We start from the raw sequence: 18,289 nt of genomic DNA, 5'->3' as shown, positions 1-18,289 counted from the left end.
ATTCAGCAGATATTTCTGCCTCATTTCAGCCGTTATATAACAACTATTAATAGCTTGAGTTTTATGCCTCTCAAGGTCTGAATTTAGGCTTATGTGTTAACCAGCATAGTGTAACACCATCATGCTGTTATTAAATGTAACTAGACATTTATTCATCTGAGTGTTAAAGATGTGACTTAAAGTTTCACTTTTTAAAGTATCTAAGTGACGGTACACTCTTCATTAAGTGTTTATGCTATAAAATGAAAACATTACGCTCAAGTGAAACATCACTTTGAAAGGTTAAGCTTGAATAAAATATTGCCGCAAAGTGTAATTTGGGTTCACCTTCTTGTTTGATATAAAAATGAAGCCAGATGATCTGATGAGATGAGTAAATGTCAGCCTGCTTCCTTTTGCACTTGAGCAGAGAAGATGTTGAAATGTCACCATGTCCCTGCTTAAATTAAGAGAAATACCTGTAGCATTGGCAGATTCATTTGACCCTGATTTACTGAGCAAACGGGAAGGTCCTGGTTTTTAGAAATAGTCTTGCGCATTTAAGTTTTGCGATGCTGTTGCATGAAACTAGTCTCACACTTGCAGAAGTTGTCAATGCTACACAGCAAAAGCCAACATAGAAAACATCGAGGTTAAAGCTCTTAATCCAACTACTTTTCATGTTGTATATGAATAGGTTACTGCAGAGCACAATGTTTTCACAAATTGTTTGAAATCAGGTCAAAGATGCAGAGGAAGCCCTCCCCTAACAAACCTTTTACTGTCTAAAACATCGGTGAAGACCTCTGGTTATAGGCCAGTTATTCACCACACAGGAAGTTATTTTGGGTTACTGCAGTGGGCTGTTTAACGCCGACAGTCAGTCTCGAGGCAGCCCAGGTGTTTCTGTGTGTGTTTGTGTGGGGGGGACAGAAAGAAAAAAACTGCAGACTATCTGTTCTTGTAACCAAATACATTCAACCAGATAGGCAGAAATTGCTGAACACCCACTGAGGCAGGTGTGCTTGTTGTGAAAGTCTTCTGAAAAGGTAAGGAACTTTTGTATTTGTGATTGTGTACAAAAGCAGTAAAAAGTAGCTTTGTTCTAAAAATAGATACAAATACAAAGAGGGAAGCTTTGAAATGCAGTATTTCCTGCCAGAGTTCAGAATCCTGCTTTAGTTTAAAATTCAGTCACCACTTGCTTTTAGATTTTAGATTTAAGGTTACTTATAAGCGTTATGCATGAGCGCTCATTATGAGCTTTAATGTAAATCAGGCTCCTTCTGCAAAAAAAGCACAAAATTCATCGCTGTGGTTGCACACAATGCTGATGATTCATTTAAACTACTTTGTGTTTGCTCTAAATAATAGCTTAAATATCTCCACTGCAATGATTAAAGAAACACATTTATTGTTGTTAATTTGCTAGTAGTATTAGCTCTAAAATAGCTGCACAAATACCATACAACTCTGGCTTTAAAAAGACGTGTCAATACATTTACCACCACAAAACAAACAAGCAGATGGCTAATTAAACACATGAATATCTGTCAGCACCAAGAAAATATTTTTACCAATAGTGAGTAACATGTTATGAAAAACAAGTTACAGTATGTCCTAGTTTGATCCCTCTTGATATTGTTTCTCTCCTCAGACTGAGCTTTTTCTCGCTCTCCGCAGTTGATAGTTTCTTGACGCCAGAAGCAAAGCCAGGTCACAAATCCTTAAGTAGTCTGGTGGTTTGAGTTGCCACAAATCCTCTGCACCCAATTTCCATGGGGCAGAAGTTTATTTTCCAGACTAACTGCTCAACCTCAGACGTGAGCTCCAAGTATCTAATCTCCTTCCTTTTCATACGTCTCATCCAACACCACTTCCCATGGCCCGGTAAGCTCTGCTAAGTAGACAGACGGCCCTGCTGAGTGTTGGACCACACTGCCAAATCCAATACTGAGTTTGAATCTCCCTTTTGGGACTGTGAGTTGGTAGCCGGTTATGTCTCATGGCATTTTCACAATCCTTGAGCCTCGCTTAAATGTCCTAACTTCTATTTTAGGTAAGTTTCGTTCCTGCTTCCTGTTTTGTTTTCTTTCACAGCCAAAGGGATTCAAAGATAAAAACCTGCCAATCAAAGAGTGATTGATTGTTTCTTTTCCTCTCGTTGCTTCTCTCACTGAAAACATGATTTTAAAATTGATTATGTGTCATAAAAAACTCAAATGTTGGATAAGTGGAGGATATGTGACTAAGACCCATGCATCAGTCTTCTTTTTGCAATTCAGATTCAGATCAAGACAAAACAATTACTCATGACTCTGTGATATTCCTGTGGAGCACTAAAAGTCTGGCATTTTGTTTACACTATCCAAAAATAACCCAATATAAGCGTAAAAAGTAGGTAAATAAATATATGTATTGTCACAAGTGTGAAAGCTACTTTCACAGTTTTGTTGACCATCAGCACATATAAATCTGCAGCTGTTAATAACTTAATAGTCTTGATAGACAAACCAATTTTAATTTTCTTCACCTAGCTGGTAGGTTAAATATAAAAAGAACAGAAGGTGATAAAACTAGCATTTAACCCTTCACTTACAGTGAGATAATCTGAGGTGATTACTGAGACATTGAGTAATAAGGTGCTACACCCACATAAATTAAGTCAAACGTTTGACACTGTTAGTAGGTAATGTCTTTGTAAAACCTCTACTCTGACGACTGATTTATGCTAAATGTTAGATACAGAGACAGCGATAGAGACAAAGACGGAAAAGGAGACAGAAACGGAGAGAGAGAAGAAGCCTTCTGTCTGTACTCTGCATACATTTCGTCCATATTTGTGCGCGTTTTCTGAAAGCTTATGAATACAGATGACACAGTAGTATCATCTGAGATCGGGGGGACAGAGTAACGTGGTTGAAAGTGACAAACAACAGCGGAACAGAAAAAATCTGTAATATTTTATGATCAACAGTAACATATAGTGAAAATTGTTAAAAGAATACTCCATCAACATGTTGGGATGTATACAATGGCAGACAACCAGTGTCTTAAATGCTGCCTCCTTTTAAAGGTGCAATATTACATCTTCCTCCACTGGCACCTTGCTTTTTTGTTATGTGAAACTTCTAAATCCAACCTCTAGTGGCACTTATTGGCTCAAGCGATCATAAAACTCCCTGAGACTAACGATAGCTTTATATCTCTGACTGAATTTGTTGTGTAATGTCATATAATATACTGGCAGCATATATTTTCTACACTACACTGATGACACTTTACTTTATCTCTTGGCAGAATAAATTACATTAATTGCTGTGCTCTCTTAAAACTATGCAACTTTTGCACAACGGCAACGACTGTGACCACAAGTGACAACTATGAGACTGTGGTGCTCAGTAATCTATAAGCCTTGTCTTTGCTATTCTGTTGCTAGGAGAACAGCTCTGGCCCGTTTACTTCCTGCCAGCTATTGCATTAACAAACACGGCAACACAAAATACAGAGGGACTCATTCAGAACGTTTATGTTATCAAGTTAGAAAAGGTCTGTAACCAGTAAGCTATATCTCAACAAACATTAACTAATATTAACAACCTTAAGCCACTATTCATACAAGACCAAGTAAAGCTGTAGTTGCAAAACCTCTGACTGTATTAGACCAAACAGGATGTGTTTTATTGTTAATAAAAGAAGGTTTTACTTTGAAAGAGGGACCCTGTGTTGTCTCAATGATTATACAAAGTCTCGCTATCATGTCATAAGTAAACAATTAAATTTTGACAAAACTGAAAAAATCACCACAAAGTAAACAAACCAACTGTTATATATATGGTGAGGATCTTCTCTACCATAATTCTATATTGATATATGATATGATGATAAATGATGTATGACTTCTTATTTTATTAAGTTATTTTATCTAAAGTTGTAAAAGCAAAAGCATCGTGTGAAGTTTTTTTCCCTCTTAAAACAGGTTAATCAGGATATTTTTTTGTGATAATTTTCAGTGATAATTCAGATTTTACGAACAAGCCGTTGTTCTTACGAGAGTCTTAATTTTAATCATATCACAATGACTGACTAATCCCGGAGGCTCAGTGGGATGTTGATTAACAAGATATATCTGATTTTTTTAAATTCATATGTTTCCATGTTTAAGAGGCATCTGTCCTTCTTGATTAGAAAAATAAAATAATAAATCTTTGTTATTTTAATGAAGGTTTTTCACAGTAAATTCAGATATAGTTTCTTTCCACTGATTGTTAAAACTCAGATCAACAAACTGAAGAGAGACCCGCCAGGGGCCACAAACAGCTCTGTTTAGTTGTATATGAAGACGTCACTCTGCTGCATGTGTAACTGTTGAGGAAAGTCCAAGGACAAATTGTGTTGGAAGGCCAGATTCTTTTGCAGAACATTAAACTAATGATGTTTTTCATATTGTTTCAGCCCCTCGTTAGCTGCAGAGAGAGGCAACAGCCATGAGTCTGCTGTGATAATGGTGAGTTATTGCGCCCGTATCCACAGCGTTTCCCTTACGGTTCCACATGAATGTTCCCAGGGGAAGCTTTGGGAGTTTGCAGCCCCCCTGTGTAATTACCTTTTAGCACAGCAATGAGGAAAGACTATGATTCTGCTCTGTCATTGTTAGTGCACAAAGGAACAATGCAGGGACACTCTCTGTATTTTTACTATGATTCATTACTTTTGTTTTAGGTTGCATTAATGTTCCTTAAGAAGTTAATTATGAAAATATATTTTAATTTATTTAGTCTTACTGATTAAAATCATAATCATCTCCTAAATTCATTGAAACTCATTAGATAAATAACTTAAATATTGCTAATTTTAATGGAACAGTCATATTTCACTCCACATAAATGTCTTATTGTGGTTATGAATATCAAATTTACTGTATATTTCCAAAAGGTCGGAATCACAAGAGGCACCCCAATTTGATATTATTAAGATACAATATTATTTAAATGATTTGCGATCTGCTCAGTATTGCAATAATGTATCTTGCGATATATTGCAATTTATTACCTTATTTCAAACGCTAATTTAGGAAAAACTTTGTTAACATCTGTTTTTATTTAAAATGAAGTTTGAAGTCTGTTTATCTCACTTCAGCTATTTATATTGCATCAATATGTGTCAGGTGGACTTAAAAGACATTGATTTCATCATTCTTGTAGGCAACCAAAAGTTGAATTTGTATTTTTAAAATGAATAATTTATATAATATAATAGTGCCTCTTGCCTCTCTCTGCAGCTAACTTGTCATGGTAGGGAGAAAATTACCGTTAGTATTTGAATGAACTGTAAACTCTAGAGGGGAGGTTTTTACTATAAGCCCCTTTGGGTTTTCTTTACCTCTCCTGCACAATTCTTGTTATGTTTGTTATTATCTACTATTTCATTATCTATTAGCTTTTACCTAATCTTGTGTGCTAATAAATTAAATTAAATATAATAAAAAAAACAATAATTGCGAAATATTGCAATATTATGCTGTGTTTTTTTTCCCACCACCCTTAATATGCACTGCACACTATACACTTAGCTGCGACAGTGAAACAGCATTGATGACAACCTGCCATCCCCTTCAGATAGTTTTCAAAATGTACTTTCTATGCATCGTTACCTCACGACACTTTTCATAAATGCAGAACAGAGTAACAACACAAAGTGTAAAGTGGGGTTTTTTTTCATCATTTTTCTGACGTTGTACTCCCTCGCATCCACTTTCCAAAATCACATGAATTCCTTTGAGGTTATGCCCTTGTAATTCTCTGACTTTAACAAGGCAAAGTTCATATAGTCATCAGAAATAAAAATTCTAAGTCATAAATGCAGAAATGCTGCTAGTCAGAGTCTATACTGGGTTTAAAAAATTATTTTTCCCCTACCAGTAACTGTCATCTGCAGGCAGGATGGTGACAGCCGTCTCTTTTGGTTGATTAGATCCCCGTAGCCATCTGCAAGTGTGCCTGTTCCATCTGCAGCCTTTAAATAGAGAGATGAGTTAGACATTCTCAGCACACTGGGCAAGAATGTGCTCAATAGGAGTATACAAGGTCTGAGGAATATTTTTAGTAAATTGCTAAAACTTCAACTATTTTACAAGCATTGCTAATGTGAGAAAGTGGCCCTGACAGCAAGTTCTAATTGCACTTGGCTGTAATTTAAACATAACAACATCATATCATAACAAATTAACCTCAAATACATCACAGGATATTTACAGCGTGGGCCAATTCATTCTAATGCTTTCAGCCAACTAGGGACAGTTATATTAGACATTGCAATTTTTGTGAAGTCAAAATCTTGATGTGAAAATATCCTAAGGGGTATTTTTAGTCAATCTTATCCCGCCACCTTTTGCAATATAAGAACTAGAACTTCTGCTCTATTTTGAAAAGTCCACAGTTTGTGCACATACACAGACAAACATGTGGTTACTGTATAAATCATTGTCTTTCAAAATAAACTTTCGGGATTCATCATAACGCCTGAAACCAATGGAACCTGAGCTTCCAAAAAGAGATATTTCCAGCCTTAGGCGACATATTCATGGTGACACTGCGCCTGCTGGACAAAAACATCAATTTCCTCTCGGGGAAAAGCCAATCTGGACTCTCTTCTTCATTACAAAAGAGCCTCTTCTGATGTGAAGCACATTGCTTTTAAATTGAATGAGAGAAGCTGGTGTGATTGGCCCTGATTGATGCACCCATTGATAATATATTCATCCTAATCTCACCTGTTTCTCCAGCTTCACCACATGTGCACTAAAATACACAGTCATAAAGCCCTTTGTGTCATTTGCCATGAACATAAACAAAAATAGACAATTGTAATTATTTAACACTGTGTCACAGACTGTCATTTTTTTCTGTGACTGGTTGTGTGTGCGTTAGTGTTTGTGTGACTATAAAGCTTTAAAAAGGAAATCCCTCAGAGACAGGGGGTGGATTATGCTGCAACACCTCATTATATCTTCCTGTGCTTATCAGTGTTGTAAATGTCTAAAAGATGTAACACTAGCTGTCTCCTAAGAATATAGAACTGTATGTTACAGCACGTAATGAGCAAGAAGCAGCAAGACTCAAAGGTGATTTCAAGTTTACTGATTTCATTATTTTTTAAAGCAGATTAGCACATTTGTTTCCACTAAAAAGTGTTAAAAACTGAGATGAATTTTGTCTTTTGTACATTTAGTATCTCAAATTTTAATCAACTGCCATTTCCTCTCCACAGAATCGCAACAGGACAGGCAGGAACAGAAATCAAAGATGTGGTAACCATAATAACGTTGCAGAGTCTGAGTACGATGTGGTGGATGACCAGGAGGAAGTGCTAAATGTGCACATACTTCCTGCGAGGCCTATAAATGATGAGAGAGAGTATGCAGGTAGAAAAGACAACACTTTCACTTTCACTGAGCTTTTTCCAGTTTTGCTTACGTAGAATGTAGCGTGGGTTTAGTTTCATTTAATCCTCACAAATGTCGAAGTCAAGTTTTGTTTCTGTTTGTTTAACCTTGTTTACATTAAAGCTGGGTGAAAAACAGTGCAACCACAAAGTTGCCATATTGGTCACTGAGTGGGATGAGACTTAGATTGAGCGAATCTGACCTTTACTATTTGTCGCCACCTGTCAAGTTGTCATTACTGCTGTCTGCCTTACAGGGACAGTTCACACACAATCAATATTATACTACTATACTATTTATCCATCAAGATTGTTTAGGTGCGAGTTAGTGAGTGTAGTAGATATCAACCGTAGAGATGTCTGCCTTCTCTCCAATATCGTGGAACTAGATGGCACTCAGCTTGAATAAAAATAAATAAATAAATAAACAACTGGAAAAACTCAACAGTAATGCCTATTTCCAGAAATCATGACACACTAACTCAAGATAATCCACAGACCTTGTGAGCAGTTTCATGGAGGAACTATTTTCTTTGTACCAAACTACACCTGCCCACCCCATCGTCGCACAGAGGGAAACATCTACTGTAGCTGCTCCCCTCCAGTTCAGCCACGGACACAAGGCGTTTGTCTCATTTTACGGGCTTTTATTACACAAAAATGCAGTCATTACATTAACATTAATTAGCAAAAGACACTCAAAGCATTATTTAATTCAACTCAAATGTCAATAATGAAATTAAAGGTATAAGTGCCACTTATGGTAGTTATATCTACTGCTAGCTCACATAGCACCACTGCGCTGGCTAATGTTACAGCTCAGCAGAGATGGATGCCATTAATGTTTACACCTTGTGCTATCATAAGCTCGAGACTCTAGTCCACAAGTAGATGCACGCTTCCTTCAGCGCAGTGATACGGTTGGTGGGTGTAGTACGGTAGAAAGAAAATAGTTCCTCCATGAAAATGCTCACAACAAGGTCTGTGGATTATCTTGAGTAACCAGGTCATGATTTGTGGAGAGAGACATTGCTACTGAGTTTAAAAAAATAAATAAATAAAATTATTTTTGGTGTTTTGGGCACCACAATCCAAGTGCTCTCTAATTCTATTATAAATAAGAAAAGGCAGACATTTGGACAGCTGATATCTCCAACACTCCAAAACTCACTCCAAAATGATCTAGACTGATAAATAACACTACGTTTAAGGATGGAAAAAGATGTTTTTTTTGATTGGGGAATGAACTCTCCCTTCAAATATAGCACATAAAATGCATAGATAGTTCATGTAAAATTCATAGATAGCTCATAAACCATATTTAAAAAAAAAAAAAAATCCCAAATTTCAACTTAAAGATGTGTCTGCAATGTTGTTGACAAAATGAGAGTGATTTTGTTTCATTTTCCTACACAGAATAGCTCTGGTGAACATAATTAGAATGAAGCTGAGTGAAGTGCAGGCACAAAAATAACTAGCTCCACCGCAAACTGTAGTGAGAATGAAAGCGGAGTGTATCAGAGAGAGAGAGAGAGAGAGAAAGCTCATGCTGAGTGAGCATGATCTGCCAGTGGGTCTCCAGGGCCATCTGTTGGCTGAGTCAGACTGCGGGAGATTACAATTATCCAGGAGCCGAAGGGGGAGAGAGGGAAGCATGTAGTGTGAATAGACTCCCTTTACTCTCCTGCATGGATGTGGCCCACAGCCAGGGGCCTCACAGCTGCACGTCTACAACTTTATACTGAACGTGGCTTTTAAATTTGTTCACACTTGGAGTGTTCTCCCTCTGTAATCAATACAGTCTGCTGCTGCAGCGTACTGCTGGGACTGGCAACGACCGAGTTACAACGATGATACAAACTCATGGAGTGTTTAAAGTGTCTACTAACACTGGAACTACTGAAACTACTATCATTACTATCACTGTAAGTGCGAGGGCATCACAACTTCTTTTTGCTTTCAAGACAGGGATCTTCCAAGGTCATCATCGGCTCAGAGCCTCTCATCACTTGCCACTGTAAGCTTTCTGATTTTTGTTTTCTATAAATAATTTAATTACAACTGCACTGCTGTAAATGTCTGCTTATAGCTTGTGTGCTCTCCACTCCATCAGGGTAACGCTAACATCCCACCGAGAGAAATCCCCCATACTTCAGGTAGAGAAATGCAAATTTCCATCATCTGAATTTTAATTATTGTGCTTAACACACATAGTGGTGGTCTTACTTGGCCTGCCACAAGAAGCTAATGATGTTATAAACTATGGAGGAAGTATACAAATTGTTAACTTAATTAAGAGTACTTATATCAAACAGTGAAAATACTCTATAACACATGAAAGTCTTGGTCTGAGTAAAAGTATGCATGTATAATTGGGAAAATGCACTTAAAGTATCAAAAGTAGGGGTTGACTGATATTATTTCTTCGGGGCAGATACCGATTATTAGTAGTTAATAGGACCGATAACAGATATTTGGAATTGATATGCATTTACAATAAAAATGAAAATCTTTATGTCAATATTTAAATTTGGAATATAACAAACTCCAAAACAAAACTTTTATGAAATGTTTAATAAAAACTGAAATGTTCAACATCATATACAGCAACTTGACTTATTGTTGTGTCAATAAGTCAAGTGAAAATTTAAATTTAAAAAAAAGTAAATAAAAATAGCTCCCTTAATTTTTACAAAGTAAAAGTTCCTCCCATGCTGACACTTTGTTTGGACTTTCTAATTAATTAATTTTATTGGCGATCATTAAAATAAAATACCCATATAGATAATCTGCAAAATGCCATATATCAGCCCCAATAATCGGCCAGGCCAATAATCTGTTGACCACTAATTAAAAAAATGGTCCCAAGAGTTTTATACTATTATGTATTATAGATTATTATGACACATACATTTAAAAGCCAGATGTTACTGTTGAAGTTAGGTTTTTTAGGTTGCATTTGGTTAAGGTGGAGCTAATTTTGAACTATTAGTGGCTACTGATTATTTCCATTAAGGATTCAACTGGTGATTTTTTTCTCTATTAAGTGAAGGATTGTTTGCTTTTCAAAAAGAGAGAAAATATTGATAAATTCTGTGACAATTATCAAGAGCCCCAAAAACACCTTCACAACATTTGTTTCATCCAACCAACAGTCCAAATCTCCACATTATTACAGATACAGTACATGATAATTATTGCACTTACTTAAAGCAAAAGCAACAAATCTTCAAAGGGTCGTCATCATCATTCAAGAATTAACATTAAATTAAATGGCAACTCAGGAATGTGAAAGTGTTGCTCATAGTACTCATAGTACTGAAAACATACACATACCACAGCTTCATAGTCTCTTTGAGATCACAGTATTAATTTTATGCACATTCACGGCACGGTTCAGTCTTTTCAGTGTTCGCATAAATCCCCAGACAGTCAAGGTAACAACTAGCTACTGAACACAGTCAAGCATGTGACTCAGATATTTGTCACAGTTTATTATATCTGCATGCTTTCGAAATCACATTTAATGCTTTTTAACCCCTTAAAAACCCGAGCACATCACCGTTATTTCTTCCAAAAACACTTAAAAAAAGAAGTTACAAGATGCATGCAATAAGCTATAAAAAAATCATCTGAAATTTAGCAATAAATAAATAAATTAATAAAATGAATCAAAAGCAAAATAATATTTTAAAAAATAATACAATGATGAAATTATTAACATTAATGGTTAATTGTAAATACAGTTAAATTAGAAAATTGATGTCATTCCAGGTTTTAAAGGCTTAATATGTTTTAAATGAGCATGTAATACTTAAGCTGATGGTTTTCAAGTCAATTATGGCCCTTCATGTTTCGGTTTAAACTACCTACAGCCTTGCAGTTTACTAAAAAGTGTAAACTTTCCCTCTGAAAAGGGGGCAGAATATCAAAATTGTATTTAAGAGCACTTCTCCAGTAAACATATTCTATTCACATGATTATTTTTCTACATTCTGTGTTTTTTAAACACAGCTCCCACGGTAAATAGAGACCTGAAACCAAGCAGAAGAAAGGCCAGATTTGGTAAGATGACTTAACTTTCCTCACATTCACTCCCGTCTGGCCTCAGAGGCAACTTATATATTCACATGTTGCTCTTTTAGATAAGAGGCCTGCACCTGCGCCGCCAGGAGACCAGGTAAACACTTACAGCTCAGTGTATCATTAATTCTGATGTGTAAATAATTGTGATGATTGCAACTCATAAAATAGTTAATGACTTTTCTCTCTTCAATATCACAGCACTCACACAGGTAATTTACTCCACTACTATTCAAGTTATTCATTGTTGACTTTAAAATAGTTATAAATGGACTTACAGCTGAAGCCTTTGTACTTCCAGGTGCTCTCCATCACCTCCACCATTTATCTCGGAGTTAGTGAATCACCTGCCTGCGCTGACTGTACATGAACCCTGCAGGAGAAAGTGAGTGCTGTTTTACTGCAGGACACAAAGCAAGAAGTCAGACCATCACTTGTTGCCGTTTTATTAAGCTGTAGCTGGCTTTGACCCTCACTTCTAAGTTGTACATGCTTGTTAACTTTGCTTGCCTTCGCTTCTTGTGTTCATCTAAGATGAGAGCAGAGGAGGCAAGGAGGAGACACGAGGAGTCAAGGAAACAGGCATTTAATAAAATGAGATATCCATGCTCCTGAGCCATTAACTTAAAAGCTACATCAATTATATGTGACGTGTGGCATAGCTGCATCATCAGCTGTGTGTCCAAAGTCACTGAAAAAGACTTCTGCAGAGGATACACCTGTGCATCCTCACTCATGGCTCCTGAGGGCCACGCCTCCTCTCTCTTCTCTCCTTGAGATGCATTATAGGAGCTAAAACACCCTTTTTTGAGATTTTCAGGTCAGACAGGAGGAAAAATGAGAAAAGCCCTTCTTGGGACCCTCTGTTCTGTGTGAATAGTGGAAAGGATGCCCTCTTTGTTTGAAGTTTGTACAGTGTAGCAGTGGCGCCATCTGCTGTCAGAAATATTATCACAGGAAGGATTTGTGTCTGATAAAGCACATTGTGATGTTATGTGTAACTAATACTCTTTTCCATTTCAGTGGACAGAAAGCAACCAAAAAGGTAGGTATTCACACATGCTGCATAATTTTTACACCTAAGAAATGTTGTGCCAGATTTTTTTCATGATCTTGTTGCCTGGGTCTCACTTGTGTATGTACCACTTATATATCTATTATGTTAGTTGTTTACTTTCCCACACCAGTAATACTCAACTTGCAACCCGTGAGTTCGCAGATTTGGCCTGTGATGCCCGCTGATATTTTCTAATTCACAATGAAAATAAGCAGACTCATGCTGGTCTTGTCAGTGGTAGTGGTAGTTTCTACTTCTGTAACCCTAAAACTATGTTGTTTACATGGTGCCATGACACAAACTTTTCTTCCAATCAATAGGGATTTAGCCATGTTATTTTCATAATCATTTACTTCTATCTTAAACTAGTGTTGTCTCAAATATCAATTTGTCAAGAAATATCAAATCTGAGCATTTTAAACTGTTTCATTACAATTTTTTTCACATTATCAATACACAAGCACTAGCTACAAGGGGTGGGGGAAAATCGATTCACATAAGGATCTCGATTCTCTTTATAAAAAATCCTACATCGATTATTCTTAACCCTCTTAAATTTTTATCATTTAGAAAAGTCTTAATAATTTTGAGACCGTTTGTCGAATCGCCTTACTGTTTTCGCCGGTGAAAGCTGCCGGCTGTGCCGTTCAGAGGGATGTCTCCGATGCATCGTAGCTCTTTTAGAAGCCTCAGTATCCAGCCTGCGAACTCGGGTGTTTTGCGGGACCTTGTTCAATAAATACATAGTGATAGATCCGATATTGGTCTTCCGTCCATATTTTATCCATATTTCGATGACAAAAGTACATTAGCATTGATGCTAAACGCCATATTGGTTTCCCATGGTTCCTTTGGAGAAAGGTCAGAGGTTTGTTTTGGTCTTGTCCACCAATCGGAAAACGATCCGACGCTTTATATCCGCTTACGTATGCCACACGTCATCTGGAGCACACTGCACTGTCAGTGGCCTAATCCTATTGTAGCTATCGCTCAGTTATTGGTAGCGTCTCCTGCGTTAGAATAAACTCTGGTAGCCCCTATAATGACAATAATAATAATAATAATAATAATAATAATAATAATAATAATAAGACAAGGGTAAATCAGGAGACTAATAAATAATAATAATAATGACAAGGGTAAATCAGGAGACAGTGTAACAAGCAGCAGGGCCCTATATGGATGTAAATCCTGTGTTCACTGCAGGCGGAGCAGGCAGGAGAATCAGGCCCCTCTTTGAAGTGTCAGGAGTGTGATGTGGCCCTCTGCATCATCACAGATGGAAGCTGCTTTGCAGAATGGCACAGATAATGGGATACACAAAAGACTGCAAAAAAACCCCCCCCAAAAAAAAACAATGGGACTTTTTTGGAAATTGATTTTGAATTGGAAATCGTTTTGAATCGAGAAGCGATTCTGAATCGAATCTTGACCCCAAAAATCGAAATCGAAATTGAATCTTTGAGATACTGAAAGATTCACACCCTTAATTGTGACAACACTATATTACTTTACACAAACTCATAACCTAATTAGAAAGGACTCCTTAACTTTTTTGTCATTGTGGGTTGATTTGTTTTTAATCTTTTATGATATTACTTCTAATAGGCAGAATTCAGCTCACATACCAAAGGTAAGAGCTAATTTAGAGTGAATGTAATATTTTTTATTTGAACATCTGACAGTTGTAAAAATGCTGAATGTCTTTTTTAGATCTACAAAATGCTGAAAGTGCTTCAAAAAAGCATGCTGAAAGTGCTTCATCTTTTCATGCCAATCAAAGACATTCTCTGGATCTGGAAACTCATGATATAGAAACAAGGTTCGACTTTCATCTCTCATGCTTTTCAGGACAATTATGTCAAGCTATGCCATGTCTGATTTGCTATGTCTTCCTTTATTTAGGTCACAACAAAATCTAGGTAAGTAATGTTATAGATCATCAACATCAACATTATACATTAATGATGGAATATGTCAACATTAACATCATCTTAAAGAAAGGGTGCCATCAAAACGTCATCACCACGAGTGGCCTCAAACTAAAGAAGACTTTGACCACCATGACTTTGTTCCGATGGAAAAGCCTCAACAGGTATACTCTCTGCTACAGGGTAAAGCAAAGTCTATAAGGGTAAAGCAAAGTCTATAAAATCATTATTTACTGAACTCTATAATATTTAGTCAACAACCCAATTGCCAGAAAATGCTGGCATTGTACATCTCTGCAAACCACAGATAACATTACATTTGTTGGTAATTATGTCGCGGATATGTTAGAACATTTCACTTCAACAAGTGTGCTTAGGTTTAGGCCCCAAAAACATTTGGTTATGGTTAGAAAGAGATCCTGTTTGGGATTTGTTTAAAAAAAGCAGTTTCAGTGGCATTATTACTGCTGGAATCGCAACAATGTCTCTCAAGAAAAAAAAATATTTTTATGCTATCTTTTTAATGCTATCCGCATTAAAAAAAAAGGCCCTTTTGGTGGCTATAAAGGCACTTGATACACAGCAAGGACTTGCTTAAAAAGAGCCAGTTTTGTTGTTTGTTGATCAGAACAGTGGTCTGCAGCTTAGAGAGCATCTCGCCAAAGTGTCATGACATCCACCATACCCTCCACCTCCTAATGGCAAAGTCAGCTCATATACAACATCATATTAGAGACACTGATAATATATGAATAAAATGTGCAAGTTCAACATGTTAATGGTTTGCATAAATATACAATGCCAACACCATTTTCATTTGGTGACTGGGCTGTTGTTGAATTAACTTTACTCAAGTACTCAACTTATGGACAATTTTCATTGAACTTGAGTATTTCCATTTTATTTTATACTTCTACACCACTACATTTTGCAGGCAAATATTTTACTTTTTACTGCATTACATATACTAAGCATATTTAGATTATAAATTAAATAATAAATCATGATATATTACTATTTTCTGACTGTCAGTATATAAAATAATCAAGAGCCTTATCTTTGGCAGCTGCAACACTAAAGTGATGTACACATTAATGCATCACTAATTATAAACCAGTTATATATATTCTTGTGAAATGGCCATTCTGCCCGGTGTATACTTTTACTTTTTGTGCCTGTAGTAAGCAAACTCTCTGAATACTTCACTAATATTTGGCAGACATACTGTGAGGACTGGTATATCGGGGCTTGTACTCGAGCAGATGCAGAACACGCCTTACACCTGGTAAACAAGGTACTGTACCTCCTCTAGTATGAAGTAAATCCAAAAATTATCAAATATAGCTCATCTATTTTTGATCACATTTACCACATTAGGATGGAGCATTTTTGGTACGAGACTGCTCCGTCAACACCAACAGTGAGCCGTTGGTATTGGCTGTGTACCATGAGAAGAAGGTTTACAATGTAAAAATCCGGTTCATTGAGAACATTGGCAAGTACGTCCTGGGCACAGGACAACGATCAAATGATGTGAGTGGACAAATTTTCAAAAGATAGCTCAACAACCACTCTGTTCATTATATTCACCGAAGCTCACATCTTATTTCTCCTCAGATGTTTGACTCTGTGGCCGACATCATCAAGTTTCACTCCATATTCCCAATAATACTCATCAGTGGAAGAAGTATGCCTGCAAGCAAATACCCAGAAAACTGTGTGCTTACATTTCCAGTAACGAGACGAGATGTTGACCAGCTGCTGCAATAACACCAGAACCATTCCAGCAAAAATAATCTGTTCAATTCCATCTGGTTGTAACCCAAAATATCCACTTATGTTTAACATGAGCATGCTAAGAAACAGCTTACTGTGTGTAAAAATTGTTAAAGTGTTTGTGTCAATAAATAAACGTTTTATCCAAATCTGCAACTAAAGATTATTTTCATTATCAGGTAATTTGTTTGTTACCCTTAATTGTTTTTCTTGTGTACAACAACAGTCCAAAGAACCAAAATATAGCGTTTTTTTAATGATACAAAACAGAGAGAGAAGCAGCAAACTCTTATATAAGAAGAGAATTATCCATCATTTTTGCTTGATAACTTTACCACATTAACAAAGTACATGGCAATCAATTTTGTGCCTTAGCAAATGGCAAGTCTTCAATCTTCTCCAAGCACGCCAAATTTGGAGACTCTCGATCAAAATTGTTACTTAATAAAACATAATTTCAAGATAGTGAGTGAACATAAGTGGTGGAAATTTTAAGCACAGTTTTGATATACTTTGCTTGACTATTTTCATTGTATTGTATGTTTATAGGCCTTGTTGGGGAGAAAAACTAGCATTGATTTAGATGATATGAACAAAGCCAGAGAAAAAGGCAGCAGGCATTGAGGCGGAGCAGTTTATTTAAAGGCAAAGGTATTCAATGTGTGTGTGTGGTTCTAGCTCTGTTATATGAAAACACATTCATTAACAATAAACAAATGAATGAACTAATAATGTGCCGTGGCAAGGTATATTAAAGTATTAAAGGAAAACAACTTACATGACGCACGCATTGTTGCTGACGGACAGAAGAACAAGCAAAGGCCTCTCATTAAAGAGTGATTGCATCTGAGGCAGGTGGAGCCTCTAGGCAGGTGCACTTGATTTATCCTCCTTTCCTCTAGAAAGCCTACTTCCACTCTACCACATTTAGGAAGCAAATATTGTATTTTTCACTCCACTACCAACACATTCCCAAGCTGCAGCTTTGTCAGTGACCTCCCGCCACATATAATTCGACTGCTTTGGTTAATAGATCTATAAAAGACTCAGATTATTACTGCAAAGTGCAATGAACTAATAAACGATGATGGATTTTTTATGAATTAAGCCACCTGAGCCGTATAAAGTAATTAAAATTAGCCACCTTAAACACACTGCTGGAAAAAAAGCAGCTTGACCAGTTTCAGAAGGTTAAGCTGGTTGACCAGCTTGTTTGACATCTTAAGGTATGTTTTGCATGATTTTTGTTGGTTCAGCTGGTCATACCAGCTTGTGATGGTCACTCTAGTGTGAGTATGGAGAAATAACAGTGTCATGAGGAGGAAATATGAAAAGCAAAGGGCACAAATCAGTTAAGTCTGCTTTCATGTGATATGCATAAAGATAAATGTGGGCAGTGAATTAAAAAAAAATATATCCATATACACACATGCACCCATAACATTTAGCCTATACATATCAACATCAAACATCAGTGATACTCAGTTTACAGCTAGCATGCCAAATGTGGATGCTGGGCAGCTCCCATACATTATCAGATTCACAATAAAAATAAAGTGATTCACAGTTGGAATTATTTTTGTACATGTAGTATACATAAGGCGCAAGGGTGCATAAAACAGTCCTTGAAATGTCCTTAAATTCTAGCAACATCCTTAAATCCTAGAAATGTCCTAAAATCCAAGAAAAGTCCCAAAATCCTAGAAATGTTCTAATATTCTAGAAACATCCTAAAATCCTAGAAATGTCCTAAAATCCATGTATGGCATGTATACAACATATATGGCTACATACGACCATGAGTATGGTGTTGAGAATCTGTAGAAGTGACAGTCTCTAAAAAGACTTTTTTGAGATTGTTCTCCATAAATAACTGGAACTTTTTGCAGATGAGACTGGACTTAAGCCTGTTTTTCACTAAGCATTGAGTAGTAGGCTGTCAAGGTGTTGCTCAATGCATCTACAGGAAATGCCATCAAGTAATGTTCAAACCTGCCCACCTGCAGCAAGGTAGCACTGG

The 18,289-nt window shown here is 36.6% G+C and overlaps 1 protein-coding gene across 2 annotated transcripts; it reads left to right on the top strand.

Annotated features, from left to right (window-relative positions):
* The first annotated feature begins 884 nt into the window (after window positions 1–884).
* LOC121948451 (cytokine-dependent hematopoietic cell linker) lies at window positions 885–16,425 on the top strand. Of its 2 annotated transcripts, none has more exons than XM_042493848.1 (17): window positions 885–1,028; window positions 4,435–4,486; window positions 7,249–7,402; window positions 9,387–9,439; window positions 9,536–9,578; window positions 11,437–11,487; window positions 11,568–11,602; window positions 11,707–11,717; window positions 11,807–11,890; window positions 12,529–12,550; window positions 14,171–14,195; window positions 14,276–14,384; window positions 14,468–14,484; window positions 14,563–14,657; window positions 15,713–15,778; window positions 15,871–16,026; window positions 16,111–16,425. In XM_042493848.1, exons 2-17 carry the CDS (start codon window positions 4,484–4,486, stop codon window positions 16,261–16,263), a joined length of 1,077 nt encoding a protein of 358 aa, XP_042349782.1. In that variant the 5' UTR covers window positions 885–1,028; window positions 4,435–4,483; the 3' UTR covers window positions 16,264–16,425. The 2 variants fall into 2 exon arrangements, with proteins under 2 accessions (XP_042349782.1, XP_042349781.1); XM_042493847.1 differs by having other exon boundaries at window positions 15,713–15,787.
* The last annotated feature ends 1,864 nt before the right edge of the window (window positions 16,426–18,289 follow it).

The sequence above is a fragment of the Plectropomus leopardus genome, chromosome 9 (genome assembly GCF_008729295.1).
Source record: "Plectropomus leopardus isolate mb chromosome 9, YSFRI_Pleo_2.0, whole genome shotgun sequence".
NCBI lineage: Eukaryota > Metazoa > Chordata > Actinopteri > Perciformes > Serranidae > Plectropomus > Plectropomus leopardus.
Note: the sequence above shows the minus strand (reverse complement) of the source record. Positions and strands in the feature narration are given on the sequence as shown.

Bases quoted from the DNA above. Each gene is read 5' to 3' on its own strand.
- LOC121948451 (XM_042493847.1), top strand. The intron at 9,440-9,535 runs GTAAGCTTTCTG...CCACTCCATCAG, and splicing joins GCCTCTCATCACTTGCCACT to GGTAACGCTAACATCCCACC. The intron at 16,027-16,110 runs GTGAGTGGACAA...ATTTCTCCTCAG, and splicing joins CAGGACAACGATCAAATGAT to ATGTTTGACTCTGTGGCCGA.